Source organism: Arachis duranensis, chromosome 1 (genome assembly GCF_000817695.3).
Source record: "Arachis duranensis cultivar V14167 chromosome 1, aradu.V14167.gnm2.J7QH, whole genome shotgun sequence".
In the NCBI taxonomy this organism is placed as follows: domain Eukaryota; kingdom Viridiplantae; phylum Streptophyta; class Magnoliopsida; order Fabales; family Fabaceae; genus Arachis; species Arachis duranensis.
In genome coordinates, this window is record NC_029772.3 from 7492120 (window position 1) to 7506975 (window position 14856).

At 30.3% G+C, this 14856-nt stretch overlaps 1 protein-coding gene across 1 annotated transcript; it reads right to left on the minus strand.

Moving 5' to 3' along the window:
- Window positions 1–446: 446 nt before the first annotated feature.
- On the minus strand, window positions 447–1202 carry LOC107474863 (uncharacterized). Its single transcript, XM_016094510.1, has one exon. The coding sequence runs from the start codon at window positions 1200–1202 to the stop codon at window positions 447–449; it is 756 nt and encodes a 251-aa protein (XP_015949996.1).
- Window positions 1203–14856: the final 13654 nt, after the last annotated feature.

The window sequence follows — 14856 nt, forward strand, 5'->3', positions numbered from 1 at the left end:
AAATTACATAATTTTTTATTTTTTAAACACATATCTCATATATAAGTATAATTTTTTAAAATTTTGGGAGATCGAAACCACTACTCACTCCCCTCTGAGTCCATCCTTGTATATATGTCTACTTTTAATTATTTATAAAAGTATTTTGTCGTATATATTGACATAATATATTTTGAAACAAATAATTTTTGCTAAGAAATAAATAAATAAAAAAAACAAAACCAAGACTACGACTTATAAGTTGTTTATTTTTTTTTCAAAGATAGTAGATTATATTTCATTAATTATTGAAAAATGAAATACAAAGATGTCCAAAAGTAGGACAGCATAATGAAAGGTGAGGATTTCCCAAAAACACTACACTGAAGGTATTCATCCAATGGTGCAAGGTCAAAAAACGAAAAAAATCTTAAAGAGGAAAGAATGATAAATCAAATTGAATGCAACTAAGAGCTTGCCTCATGGAGATGACGACCTAAACTGGGAGTTCTTTGGATTTCACGGAGCAACTTGACAGAGCTTGCTAGAATGGCAGACGGCATTGAAGTAGAACCTTCAAAAATCAACTGGTTGCGAGCTTTCCAGCAGTTCCAGCAAATGATGGCAAGTAATTGAGGATTACGGTCATCGTTCTTCAACAGGTTAAGCATCTCTGTTGATGCAATCCACCATGTCCAAAAGTCGTTAGGACTCTGAAGGGGAAGACAGTCACGAAGATAACTCTGAGGCCATACATCTTTAATTCTAGAGCAATCGATCAAACAATGAGTGACTGTTTCGGTGGCTTCATGACAGAAGGGGCATATTGGTGATATAGATGGGATGCGGTGATGAATCTGAGCAAGCACCGGGAGCTGGCCATAGAGAGCTTTCCAGATAAATAGCTTAATTTTGTGAGGCAAGTTCAACTTCCATAGATCAATCCACGGCTTTTTCTGTTGCATATAATTAGGGCAAAGCTCCAGAGACAGATGGTAAAATAAATAGCCAATTTTGTAACCTGAAGCTGTATCATATTGTTTGGATTTGTTCAAATCCCATTGCAATTTGTCCCTACTCTGCTGAATTTTAACTGACAAAATCCTGTTTGCAACGTCTTGGGAAAATAATTCTTGAATAAGATTCTGATTCCAATTCCTATCTTCAGTAATTAGATCTTTAACTCTTGGAACCAACTCAGAGATAGCTTGTCTATTTGGCATGTTATAAATCTTTAAAGGATACGGAGGAGGCAGCCAATAAATCATTAAAGGATACGGAGAAGGCAGTCAAGGATCCTCAAAGGTTCGGATATTCTCTCCAGTACCCACAACCCAATTAAGACCTTTTTCAACAATCTTTCGGCCTTCTAGTATACTCCTTCATCCCCAAGAAGGTAAGACTCTAATTTCTGCCGTTATAGCATTACCATTGCTAAAGTATTTACCTCTTAGGATTTTGGATAATAAGAAAGTAGGCTATGTTACAAGTCGCCAAAACTGTTTGCCCACAAGTCGCCAAAACTGTTTGCCTAAAAGCGCCAGATTTTGGATTCTGAGATCTTTAAATCCAAGGCCTCCTTCTTTTCGTGGGCGAGTCATAGTGTCCCAGCTAATCCAAGCCATCCGCCTTTCAAAACCTTTTTGTCCCCACCAGAACTGAGAAAGTAGAGAGTGAATTTCTGAGATTAAACCATCAGGCAACTTGAAGCAAGACAATGTATAAATAGGAATAGCTTCTCCCACTGCCTTAAGCAATACGTGTCTACCACCTGACGATAGAAGATTGCGCTTCCACCTTTGGATTCTTTTCCGAACCTTTTCTTTGATCATACTAAAAGAAGCCTTTTTCGATTTAGAGACTGTAGAAGGCAAACCAAGGTATTTATCCTGAGCCCCAATATGATTAATATTCATAGAGTTAGCCAGTAGTGTACGAGTAGTGGATGGAGTGTTGTGGCTAAAGAATACAGCAGATTTATTAAGATTTACCCTCTGGCCACTGATGCTTTCATAAGAATTCAATAAATGCAGGATATTTGAACATGCTTCAGGATTAGCCTTACAGAATAAGATGGAATCATCAGCAAAGAGGAGGTGGTTGACCTTGGGACATCGTCTATGTATCTGAAGACCCTGAATTAGTCTGTTTTATTCTGCCTTGTGTAGCAAGAAGGAGAGACCTTCTGCACAGAAAAGAAAAAGATAGGGAGATAGAGGATCTCCTTGTCGAATACTTCTATTTGGTTTGAAGAAACCATAAGGTTGTCCTTCCACAATAACAGAATAAGAAACAGTTGTTACTAATTCTCGAATCCACATGATCCACCGGGAGTCAAAACCAAACTTCTCCAATATAAACCAAAGAAAGTGTCATTCCACCATATCATATGCCTTACTCATGTAATTTTAGCGTCATTTCATTTTCGAGTCCCTTTTTTTGTTCTTCAAGTAATGCATACACTCGTGAGCAATTAGGATATTATCAGAGATTAAAGCACTTTGAGGATGAATGCTAAATGTCGCACGTTTCACTTCCTCCATAGTCACTGGTCTTTGAAGCCTACGGTTCATGTGAGCTGTAACCTTAGGTTCAAAATCAGTAAACAGAGGTTCAGTGTTCTCATGACAACGGGAGGAAAAGACGTCCTTGAAATAAGATTCAGCCACAGAAGCAATACCAGCATTTGAAGTAGCCACTTCACCGTCACTGCCAGTTAGTTGCCAAATTCTATTCCTTCGGGTTCGATTTCTAAATTTCTGATGGAAGAAAGTTGTATTCTGATCGCCAGATTTGAGCCATTTTACTCTAGACTTATCTTTCCAATAAGATTTCTCATTTTGCAATGCTTTTTCAAGTTTGTCCTCTATTTCTGAAATGATGTCGCCTCCATGAATTCCTGCTAAACGAAGTTCCTCTAATTCAGACTGTAGTAAATCAATCTCCACCTTCGAATTAGATCTGTATTCTTGCTGCCATCTGACAATCTTATGTCGACAATGCTTTAGTTTTTGAGCTAGGATATACATGGCTGAACCATCAATCTGTTCGTGCCAAACCTCTCTAACAATCTGCCTTATTTCATCATTGGAACACCATCTTTCTTGGAATTTGAATCGGCGTTTAGATCTCTCAGTTCTCGGGTTAGAGTCTAAGAGAAGAGGGGAGTGATCCAAAAGTTGTTTATTTGGCCACAAATAAAATAATGTCTTAACAAAAGTTGATTAATAATGAAAACGTAAATTATGAATAAAATTGATTCAACAAATAAATTAAAAAATTTAAAATTATAAATAATTAAATTATCCAAACTAATAGATTATAAATTAATGTTTTTAACTAATATTAATTTAAATAACATTAAATTTCTTAAATCAATGCAAAATAATTTTTTTTTCAAAATCTTCATTTTACAATAGATTTTATTCAAGAAAATCATAAATATATAAGATGTTTTGGACTAAAGATAAAATAATTAACCATAAAAATTGATAAATCAAAATATAAATTTTAAAATAAACATTATTATAAATGTGTGGTTTCTTAGCTTTTTTCAAGTCTTATATATCATGTATATTTGTAATGTAATATTCTTCATTCCACAAAAAATCTCCAAGCGGTCAAGTTTCTTCAATTCATCTTATATCTCCGACCAATTTGTCTCATTCTCCGACTGCATGTAAATTTTAATTCGTTCTTATCTCCGACCATTTTAAATTTACTTTGGTTTATGTCTATGTTTAGTAAATTTAAAATGGTCGGAGATAAGAACGAATTAAAATTCACATGCAGTCGGAGAATGAGACAAATTGGTCGGAGAGATAAGATGAATTGAAGAAGCTTGACCGCTTAGAGATTTTTGGTGGAAAAATGAAGAATATTACATTACAAATACACATGATATATAAGACTTGAAAAAAACTAAGAAACCACACATTATGAATTCCTTATATTATGCCCTGCATTTAGATAGAGATGCTGTTTGAAACTCCTCTAAAAGTCAACCCTCCATTGCTAGTAGGATGAAGTAGAGTGTATGGAAATTCAACTGGCCCAAAATCTGAATGATAAATTCACTAGAACTATTGACACGTTATTAGAATAAGACACCTTTTTCGGTCTTTGTTACTACTGAATTACTTACAGTATCATATAGAGCAACATCAACATCATATAGGTCAATAGGTCATACAGTAGTTGAGCATATAAATTTATAGCTCGCACCTTTTGAATGCTTTGAAAATCCTAAGGTTTGTTTGAAGTAATGTTAACTGTCAAATAATGTTCTATCCTGTAGGTAGAAATATATCTTTTAATGGCTAATTATGTTCTATTTCGAATTACAAGTTTTAGTCTGGCCATGGTGTTTTGCAACTTGTCTACCTCATGAAAAATGTATACTTAGCTATGTAAATTCTCAAGTTTCTTTGTCACTTGTTGCCCACATGAAATTCGCTTCAATGAGTTGTTAGTAATCGATCAATTCTCACGAAAGTTTCTAGTTATCAAAGGATTGAACAAATATCTGAAAACTATGATGCTTGCTGGTGCAAAGGTTTTGTATAGTTTAGTTGGTGTTTGGAGAAATCGCACATTGGTGGTAACAATGAACAATCAAAGAAAACTGTAGTATAAAGGAATGAATTTAAGAGATAAGAAAACAGAAGACCAAGTGTGGTATATGTTCTTCTCAGCTTAATATCTGATATGTAGGTTCAATGGTCTATAACGATATTATATATGGCAGGCGGTGGCATGGAAATAGATGGCTAAAAATGGTTTATATTTGTCTAACAGCCATATGATACTTGTAGAGTGGTTAGTGTATCTAATGAGTGCATGGTTAAGTCAAACCTAAAAGTTATTGTAAGTGGAGTAACAATGTGTAATTTACCGCAGGGACATTTGAGAGATTTTGACATAAAAAAAATATGAAAATAGCAAAATAAATTTTGTTGGTTTTTTCAATTTTCAATTTGTTCGGTTTTTAATTTTTTCGGTTCGGTTAGTCGGTTTAATTCAGTTTGAATCGATTTTAAACACTCTTATGGACCAAGGTATTGGTAGTCCAAAAATGATTGGATATCCAAAAATGTGATGGGCAAAAGATGAAATTTTTTTGGATTGAAAAATAAAATTACTGTACAACATAATGATATTTGATTTTAAATTTTGAATTTAATTTTGATTCACTATCAATTATAAAGCGTTTTACACAGTCGTACAATTATATCATTTTTTAATAACTATTCACGTTATCAATATAAAAAATAATTATTTTTTTTAATGTAACATTATATAATTGAATGTACGTATAAACAGCTTTATATTGACAGTATAATTTATATTTTCGTGCAATTACATCGATACTTTGGATGACCATTCACACAGCGTCACAATCAATAAAAACAATAATTACTTTTAATAATATAGCGTTACTTAATTAGATATGCATATAAAATTATTTTACCTAAATTCTTTTTTAGACAATTGATGTTTTTATCAAATCACGTGAAAACAAATTTCTTTGTGTTGTTAGTACCACTTGTATGGAATAATTCAAATTTTATGAGATAGAACTTTTTTTTATAATTTATATAATTGTTTTAATAATATTTTTTTTAAGATTTATATTTTGATTTATCCATTTTTATTGCTAATTATTTTATCTTTAGTCCAAAAAATTTTATACATTTATAATTTTCTTGAATAAAATCTACTGTAAAATGAAGATTTTGAAAAAAAAAATCATTTTGCATTAATTTAAGAAATTTAATGTTATTTAAATTAATATTAATTAAAAACATTAATTTATAATCTATTAATTTGAATAATTTAATTATTTATAATTTTAAATTTTTTAATTTATTTGTTGAATCAATTTTATTCATAATTTACGTTTTCATTATTAATCAACTTTTGTTAAGACACTATTTTTATTTGTGGCCAAATAAACAATTTATAAATCGTAGTCTTGGTTTTGTTTTTTTTTAAATTTATTTCTTAGCTAAAATTTATTGTTTCAAAATATATTATGTCAATATATACGGCAAAATATTTTTATAAATAATTAAAAGTAGACATATATACAGGGATGGACTTAGAGGGAGAGCCAGTAGTGGCTTTGACCTCTCAAAATTTTAAAAAAATTATATTTATATATGAGATATGTGTTTAAAAAATAAAAAAATTATGTAATTTAGTAATTTTATATGTATTATTTTTTATTATATAATAAATTTATGTCTTAATTGTTTAATTCACTAATATTTTTTACTTAACTAATTTAATATCATACCCTCAAGTCTTTGTACCTTTCAAATTAGTTTTTATATAATAATCTATATTTATTTCTAGAAACATCATTTATTTTTTTATAATACTATATTTAATATTTACATTATTATGTTTGAAATGACTTACGTTATTATATTTAGGTAATCACTTTATGTACTGCAAATTTTATTGTTCTTGTATCAAATAATCATTTTTACTCTAAATTTGCGTTGTTTAAAGAAAAAATAAATTAAAAATATCTTATATCTTGTATCTATAAGCAGTGACAGATCCAGAAAATTTATGTTGGGGGGCAAAAATAATATACATTACTATAAAAAGATATATTAATGTAAATTAAAAAAAATAGAAATGCACATTAATTATTTGAATAAAAAAATAAAAAATTACATATAATCAAATAGAACGAAAGATATTTTTTAAAATATTTTTCCATTATTGTTTCTATAAATAAAAAATATATATTCTAAATTAGTAAATTGATCAATTGATTTTAGAAATTTATATGCAACATAATTACATGTAATAAAATAGAACGAAATATAAACAAATAATTAAATAATAAGGATTACTAAATTGAGAATAAAATCAAGTAATAGATTATGATTCTAGTACACACACAACTGAGAAGATTATGATTTTTTGGAAATTTCTCATCTCTTGGCACAACCAAAATACTTCCATTGAAAAAATGGAGTAAAAGAATGTCTCATTTCCCCTGAAACTCCCACTTTTCGCCCACAATGCTTCCCAGTAATGAATGTCTTGTATCCACAGTATTCCTTGTTCTATTACATTTATATTGAACCCCATTAACATAGTATGTTCAAAAGGAAATTTCAAATGTGTTTACCAAGGCTCTTACTTTATTTGTGAAGCCTCCAAACCACCCACGACGGATTTGATACCGATTTTACTATGCCACTCCATCATCGATGCAAATCCCTTCCTCACTTACTATGCCGGCGCGTCTTTCTTTACGCTTTGCTCGATTTGTGGTTCACAATCGCTATTATCAATTCTCTGCCGTCGCTAGGAGAAGGAACCCTCCTTTAAGAACAATAAACCCCAAAACAACTTTTAACTACATGTTATTACCTATTCCTCTGATTAACTTCGTAATTAACATTTATCACAGAACTAAAATAATTACCCTACATTCATTAGCATTTTGACCGTGGTTCACAAAGTCAACTTCTATGATCAGCATACTCCAAAGATGGCATGCGTCACATTTTTACTGAATATTCTTCCTTTAGTCATCTTAGCCACCGTTTAGTTTGGGCACCACAGACGTCACCTACATATAGATATTAAAATAAGTAGTTATATATTAATAAATGTTTGAGAGTTAAGTTTAATGGTGTACGTAGTGGGAAGCCGATGGAGGTAGCTTCATGATCATAATTATATGGATGGACCCACGCGGAAATTCACTGCACATGCATTTGCTCTCTAAGCCACTCACATGGTAATTTCTTCTTCTTCTTATTCTCAAGCATCTGTCACTCATCAATACGATATCTTTATCAGCCATCTTCATTCGGCTCTCTGCAGAAACTGGATTGAGACGTTCATAGATTACAGAATCAAGAAAGGAGGAGCCATCTGGAACGAACTTGTTGAGGCCATCAGAGACTCAAAGTTGTTTCTTGTTATCTTCTCTGAGAACTATGCTTCCTCAAAGTGGTGCTTGAGAGAGCTGGCGGAGATCATGGAATGCAAAAAGAAGAATGAAAATGTAATTATTTATTGCTGAATACATATGGTTCGCTTTTTCATACATCTTACTTTCATATTTTAATTTATTGTTTGAAACAGGGGACTCTGTTTTTTCCTCTTGAAAACAGGGGACTCTGGTTTTATGAAATCTTTGACCAAAAGTTTCTACCCAAAAAAAAAAAAATCAGAACCTCCTTTTTGGGATGAATTCATATCTTATTCTTTTGAAACGTCTTCTTACTTTTGGTACTATGATTTTATGGGATCAAAGATCATTCATCATACACATAAAAAGCAGAGATATTTTTGTAAACTTACCCTTTTGGTTCTTTTTGCTCTGTTCTTGGTATAAATATTAAATGCTTTTGATGTGGTGAAAAACAGGATTGGTGGATCTGGTTTGGACATCAGAAGCAAAGCAAGGGTAATCTTTTTAGTTTTAATTTTATATTGCTTAATCACACATGTGGATATGTGTGAAAAGCTATCAATTTTCATGGTGATCTTTTGATTTTTTCTTTTGTGAAAATTGACCTTAATTTCTTTAACTGTTTCAATAAAAACACAGACACTCTCTAGTCCAGTGAGTGATCCTTCAAAACTTCCAAAATGGAACTATGGTGGTTCGAGCACAGGATAGTGAAGTCATCCTATAGTATGATTCATTACCCTTCTTTTTTTTTAATTTAAATTTATTTAATTTTAAATTTTAGATTTTCTTTGTTAATTAGCTTGTGATGTGTTTGCAAATCAGAATTTTGGAGGACTAAAAACTAAAAAAATATATATACTTTAAAGAATTCAACATAAAATTGTACTTGTCAACAAGCTACAGAAAAGACATGTGATAATACGACAATCATATTTGTCCTGTGTGGACATGTGTCAATCAACACTTGTAGCTTATAGGAAAATTATCACGTGTCACTTGAAAAAGTGGAATATGATATTCATGGTACGAAAAGTTAGTCAAATTATTAGTCACTATAGTTATTTATATTTTAATAAATAAAAATTTAAAAGTGGATTGGCTGAACTTAGAACATATTTAATAATTAAAAATATTTGAGGGTAATAATTTGAAAAGAAAGAGTCATATTTTTTTAAATATATTTTAGTTTATATTTTTAATTATTACTAAAATAAATGAATAATTTTAGATATAATAAAAATATAATTATAGATATTATATATTTTTTCCATTCCTAAAAAAAAAATAATTTAACTGAATTTTATATAATTCAATTCTTATATTTTGTTTTTTAAAATATAGTATATTTTTTATATGTTTATAAAAAATTATCCTATTGCAAGTTCATTTGACAGTGGTCTTTCTCTTCAATTAGCATGATTTTTTATTTAGAAATATTAAAAAATTATCAAAATTTATTATTTGTAGCTATTAGATAGCCATTAGTATTTAAAAGTATAGAATAAATATATTATTAAATTACTATACTAAAAAAATTAAATTAATAATTAAATAATAACAAAAAATAATAAATTCGGATGATTTTCTACCGTTTCTTTTTTTTATTTATTGATTGCTAAAATTATTTTCTTCAATTATTTGAAAAAAAAATATGGCGCTAAAAGCTAAAAAATATACCTTCACTCACAGACCAAGCTTTCATTGCATATAGACAGAGGAGACAATGCATGAATTTAAATACTTGCCAAAAACTTACTGTGTTGAGTGGGGTTTGCTTTTTGTGTTGAACAAGCCCACAAGCCATCTTCAAGGACCCATTCAGGAGGGGAGAGAATATTCTTGTAAGTCTCTTTCTTTTTCGTTTCTAAATAATGCTGCTTTCAATTTAATTTACGAGTAAGTTTTTTTTTTTTTCAATTATTGGGTGAACTATTCATTAACCTTGTGCTTGAAAATGGTTTAACCGCAGATATCGTTGAGGAGAGCAGATGCTTCAATGTGGTTGATGCTGATCAACAAACTCTCCAAAAAGTCATTGTTGCCTGTATGTTGACTATGTTATTTTTAATTATTTCAAGTAAAATTACTGAATAAATCTTTTGTAAACTATTTTCAGTATAGGAACAGTTAGTTAATTGGTTAAAAATGTTATGAACAACCACTTAGTAGTGGACCATTTTAAATATAAATATTTTTACTGAGTGTTAGACCATACTTTAATGTTAAAGTGGTTCTAGTGTTTCTGAATTTCCTTTTCGTAAGAAATTTTAATAGGATTTTGGAGCTCCTGATTCTATTATTATGATTATTATTAGCTCAAAATTACAGCTCGCTATTAATGTCTGTTTGTATTTAACTTGAAAGTATTTTTAATTGTCATCTAACATCTGGCTTTTGTTCTTTTAGGTCTTGTTTTCAACGGAGACATTTGCAATGGGAGTCAATGCACCTGCTAGAACTAGTTGGAAGGAAGATTGTGTAGGGCTTTCTTAAACTTCAAGAGATAAACAGTTTTTTTTTTTTTATCACTAATCCTATCATCATTATTAGTGGATAAGATATACACATATAATGAAAAAGAAGAATGTTGCAATATCGAGTAAAATTTTAGGATGAGTCATTATAATTTGTGCTTGTTGTTGCAATATCGAGTAGAATTTTAGAATGAGTCCGTGTATATTTGTATAATTTTTTAAGTTTAACATAGTTTTAATTTTGTTTTGTCTTTGTTTTCTTTAAATTTAACATTGCTCGGTGTAAAGATAATAATGAGCGTACCTAGAATGAAAGTAGAAGAGAGCGAGGGTTTAAGGTAAGTGAGACTGCTAGAGAAAAGCATTGGCTATGGTAATGATAATGATTTTAGTTGAGAATGGTGGAAGGTTTTCCGATAAGTTGTTACTGGACACATCCAGAATCTTGAGTTGTGGTAGACTTATCAAGCTTTTTGGTATGGAACCGTTCAATCTATTCCCACCAAGATACAATTGAATAGATCCGTTAAATTCTTGAATGAAGGAGATATTGTTTCCGTCAAATTCATGTTGGTCAAATTTACGGTTCTGATGTTTGCCCTTGTCATCACAAGTTATCAAGCTTGGAATTTCATCACTTGTGATGACAAGGGCAACATCAGAACCGTAAATTTGACCAACATGAATTTGATGGAAACAATATCTCCTTCATTCAAGAATTTAACGGATCTATTCAATTATATTTTGGTGGGAATAGATTGAACGGTTCCATACCAGAAAGCTTGACAAGTCTACCACAACTCAAGATTTTGGGTGTGTCCAGTAACAACTTATCGAAAAATCTTCCACCATTCTCAACTAAAATCATTGTCATTACCACAGCCAATATTTTTCTGTAGTAGTCTCTCTCACCCAAAACCTTACTCTCTTCTGCTTTCGTTTTAGGTACGCTCGTTATTGTCTCTATATTGAGTAATGTTAAACTTACGGAAAACAAAACAAAATTAAGACTATATTAAACTTCAAAATTTATACAAATATACATCGGCTAATTTTTGGTTTGCAACAAGAAGCACAGATCACAATGACTCGTCTCAAAATCCTACTCAATATGGCAATATTCTTCTTCTTCATAATCATGTGTGTGTCTTGTCCAATAACAAGGAAGTCAAAGAAGGAAAACGCTATGACAAATAGTGAAGGGAAAAGCCTTTTCCTCAGTCACAGCAACCTGAAGTTTCACCAGCTAAAGATGGCAATCCGTTAAATATCTGCGACCCCCTTGTCGTAGTAAGCGCATGGAGGACTGTGCAAGTTTTTAAATGTGGGAAAATCGTCCGGCAGTATTTTTTGGGTGAAAATTTTTAATTCTAAAAACTTTCACATTTCATTTTTTCTATTATTACTATATCTTTTAAAATTCTTAGTTGCATTTTTTTCCTTGTTTGTATATATTTAGAATTTTAATTGTATTTTTCTTAATTTATTGTATTTTTTTCGTGTATATATATAATAAACTTAGTCAAAATAATGAAATTTTTCAAAGAATTTATTTATAGGGAATCTCAATTGTTTTGAGTTGAAAAATTCTCATTAAACTTGCTTGAACAATAATTATGAAACATAGTTTAGAGCTAGAACACACAACCTTGTGAGTTTTTGAGATTTAATGAGTGGTTACATCATATTAACCACTATTTTCTTTCTTATGTCTTATTCTCTTTCTATGATTGTGATATTTGCTTTGTTTGATTCTTTATATCCATTATTCTGTGTATGAATACATTTATATGATTGAGGCCTTTGTTCAAGTTAACTCACTTATGCAAATAGCCTTACCTTTTCATCTACCTTTGTTAACCAATTTTAGGCCTGTTTAATCCCTATTGTTCTTGATCTTAGCACATTATTAACCCTATGTGAAAAATAATAAATGTCCTTAATTTGGATCTTTGATTAGTTTAGGCTAGTGAGAGTGTGTATCATCTAAATGTGAGAAAATAGAAAATTAAGAACATTGGTTGATAGAAGTGGGTTTTGAAATTTTAGAAATTAGTACATATTTATGAATTAAATGTTTAAATCATATGCATTGATATTTTTATATGTATATGTAAATAAAAAAAAAAGAAAAAAAAAAGAAAAAAAGAATAAAAAGGGGACAAAGGCTCCAAAAAAAAAAGCAATAATAACAATGCATATGTGAATTGAAAAGAATGGATGAGTGTGTGAAAAGTGAAATAATGGGTAGTTAGGTTGTATTGGAATTGTATAGGCTGTTATATGTTAGGTGAGAACTTAAGTTAATCAAAGATTCAAATTCTAGCTCACTTAGCCATATGCATCCTTACCTTTATCCTAACCCCATTACAACCTTTGGAAAAGTCCTCAAGATACTTGTATGCATAAACTGAATATTTGTTAATTATTAGATGAAAAATAAGTCTTTGAAAGCATGATTAGAAGAGTATTGAGTGAATCAACCCTATACACTTGAGTGAGTAGAGCGTATACACATCCGGTGAGGGATTCGATTGCTCAACTCTATGTTTCGAGCTGTGATTATCTCTTATCTTGCAAGTTTATAAATTCTTTTCTTAAACTCAATTTAATTGTGGATTTGACTTGGTTATTAATTCTTTTGGCCCTCCTTGTTATATGTTCTCTTGGAAATTGATTTATTTTGACCGAGTAGATATATATAGATTTGGTAGATAGATATAAATAGATAGAATACGTATAGGTTGTTTCTTTTTAATAAATGTTAATACCCTTTGATCTTGTCAATCTTGATGTTTAGCATGAGAACATGCTATTATTTAAGTGTAGGGAGGTCGATAAACCACTATTTTATAGTAAATTTTCGATTGAAATTAGTGAATTTGCATTTATTCATTAAAATAACATAATTTTGTGAATTTTTTCTAATTGTGCTTAATGGTTAAAAACATGCTTTTTAGACTCTTAAATTGCTAAATTTAATTCATTTCTATTCCATTCGATTCCTTGATGTATTTGTTGAGTGGTTTCAGGCTTAGAAGGCAAGAATGACTTGAAGAAGTAAAGAAGAAAGCATGCAAAAGCGAGGAATCATGAACAATTTGAGTTTGGATGTCTTGACAATCTCGCGTACGCGGCATCCCCTGAATTTTGACAATGTCACGTACACATGCACTTGTCGCGTACGCGAGATACCAAGATTGCGCCTCATTAAAGAAACACGTGAAGGGCGATTTCTGGAGCATTTGGAACTCAATCCAACTCATTTCTAATACTATTGAAGTGGAGGATGGAGGGGGATCAACATACACTACCATATTCACATTTTTATACTTTCTTTTTAGGTTTAGTGGGATTCAAGAGAGAAGAACTCCAACTTCTCTCTAGAATCTCTTAAATTTTTCTTAATATTTTTGTTGCTTCTAGGTTTTAGTCTTATTTAATTGTAGTTTTTATCTTGTTTTTCTGTTCTTGTATTATAATTTCCTTAGAATTTAGTGGTATTTACTTTTAATTTCTTTTGTTAGTTTACGAGGCTTGTGAACTTTTCATTTCTTTTAATGAATTTGATGTTTTATATTTCATTTATGATTTTTTGAGTTATTACTATTGATATTTTGTCTTAGTTAGTTATAGTTTTTATTAATTCTTATATTTTATGATGTTTGCTTTTATTGCACTCTAGGTGTTTAAAGAAATGTTTCTTTTTAGCTATGGAGTAGAATTTTGTATTTTTGTCTTGGGTTGATAACTTGGATAGTCTTGAGTTACTAATATCCAAGTTGATTAATAATTTGAAGATTTGAATTAATCTTATTTCTATTGACGCTAATCTTTTACTAATTCAGTGAATAAGTTGATTAGGACTTATGGATTAGGAGTAATTAAGTATGTTTGACTTTCCTCCGATGTTGGAGATGACGAAGTGGAATTGCTCTTTTTAATTATCATATTGTGGTTATTAACAAGGATAGTGATTCTTAACTATCAATCCTTGTCAATATTTTTTTTAGTTAATTTCCTTAATTGTCTTAGTTCAATTTCTTTTGATATTTAGTTATTATTTGTTTTTTTTAATTTCTTGCTATTTACATTTTTTGTTTATTGTGATCAAAACTCCCGATCTCTCATAGCCAATAATCAAGTACTCGATTGTAATTTCTAGAGAGAATGATTGGGATTCTACTTCCGATTATTGATTTAACTTTTGTGACATTTTCTAAACTTTGATTTATAGTTGGTTGCCGATTTAGACTATACTTATGACACAATTCTTTTATGAAAATTCGAAACTGACATTTAGCTCCCATCAGCCAACATCAGAATCGTGAATTTGACAAATATAAATTTGACGGGGACAATATCTCTTTCATTCGAGAGTTTAACGGATTTGTCTAGATTGTATTTTGGTGGAAATAGATTGAATGATTCCATACCCGAGATTGTGACAAG

Bases quoted from the DNA above. Each gene is read 5' to 3' on its own strand.
- LOC107474863 (XM_016094510.1), bottom strand. From the start codon at position 1,202: ATGCCAAATAGACAAGCTATCTCTGAGTTGGTTCCAAGAGTTAAAGAT.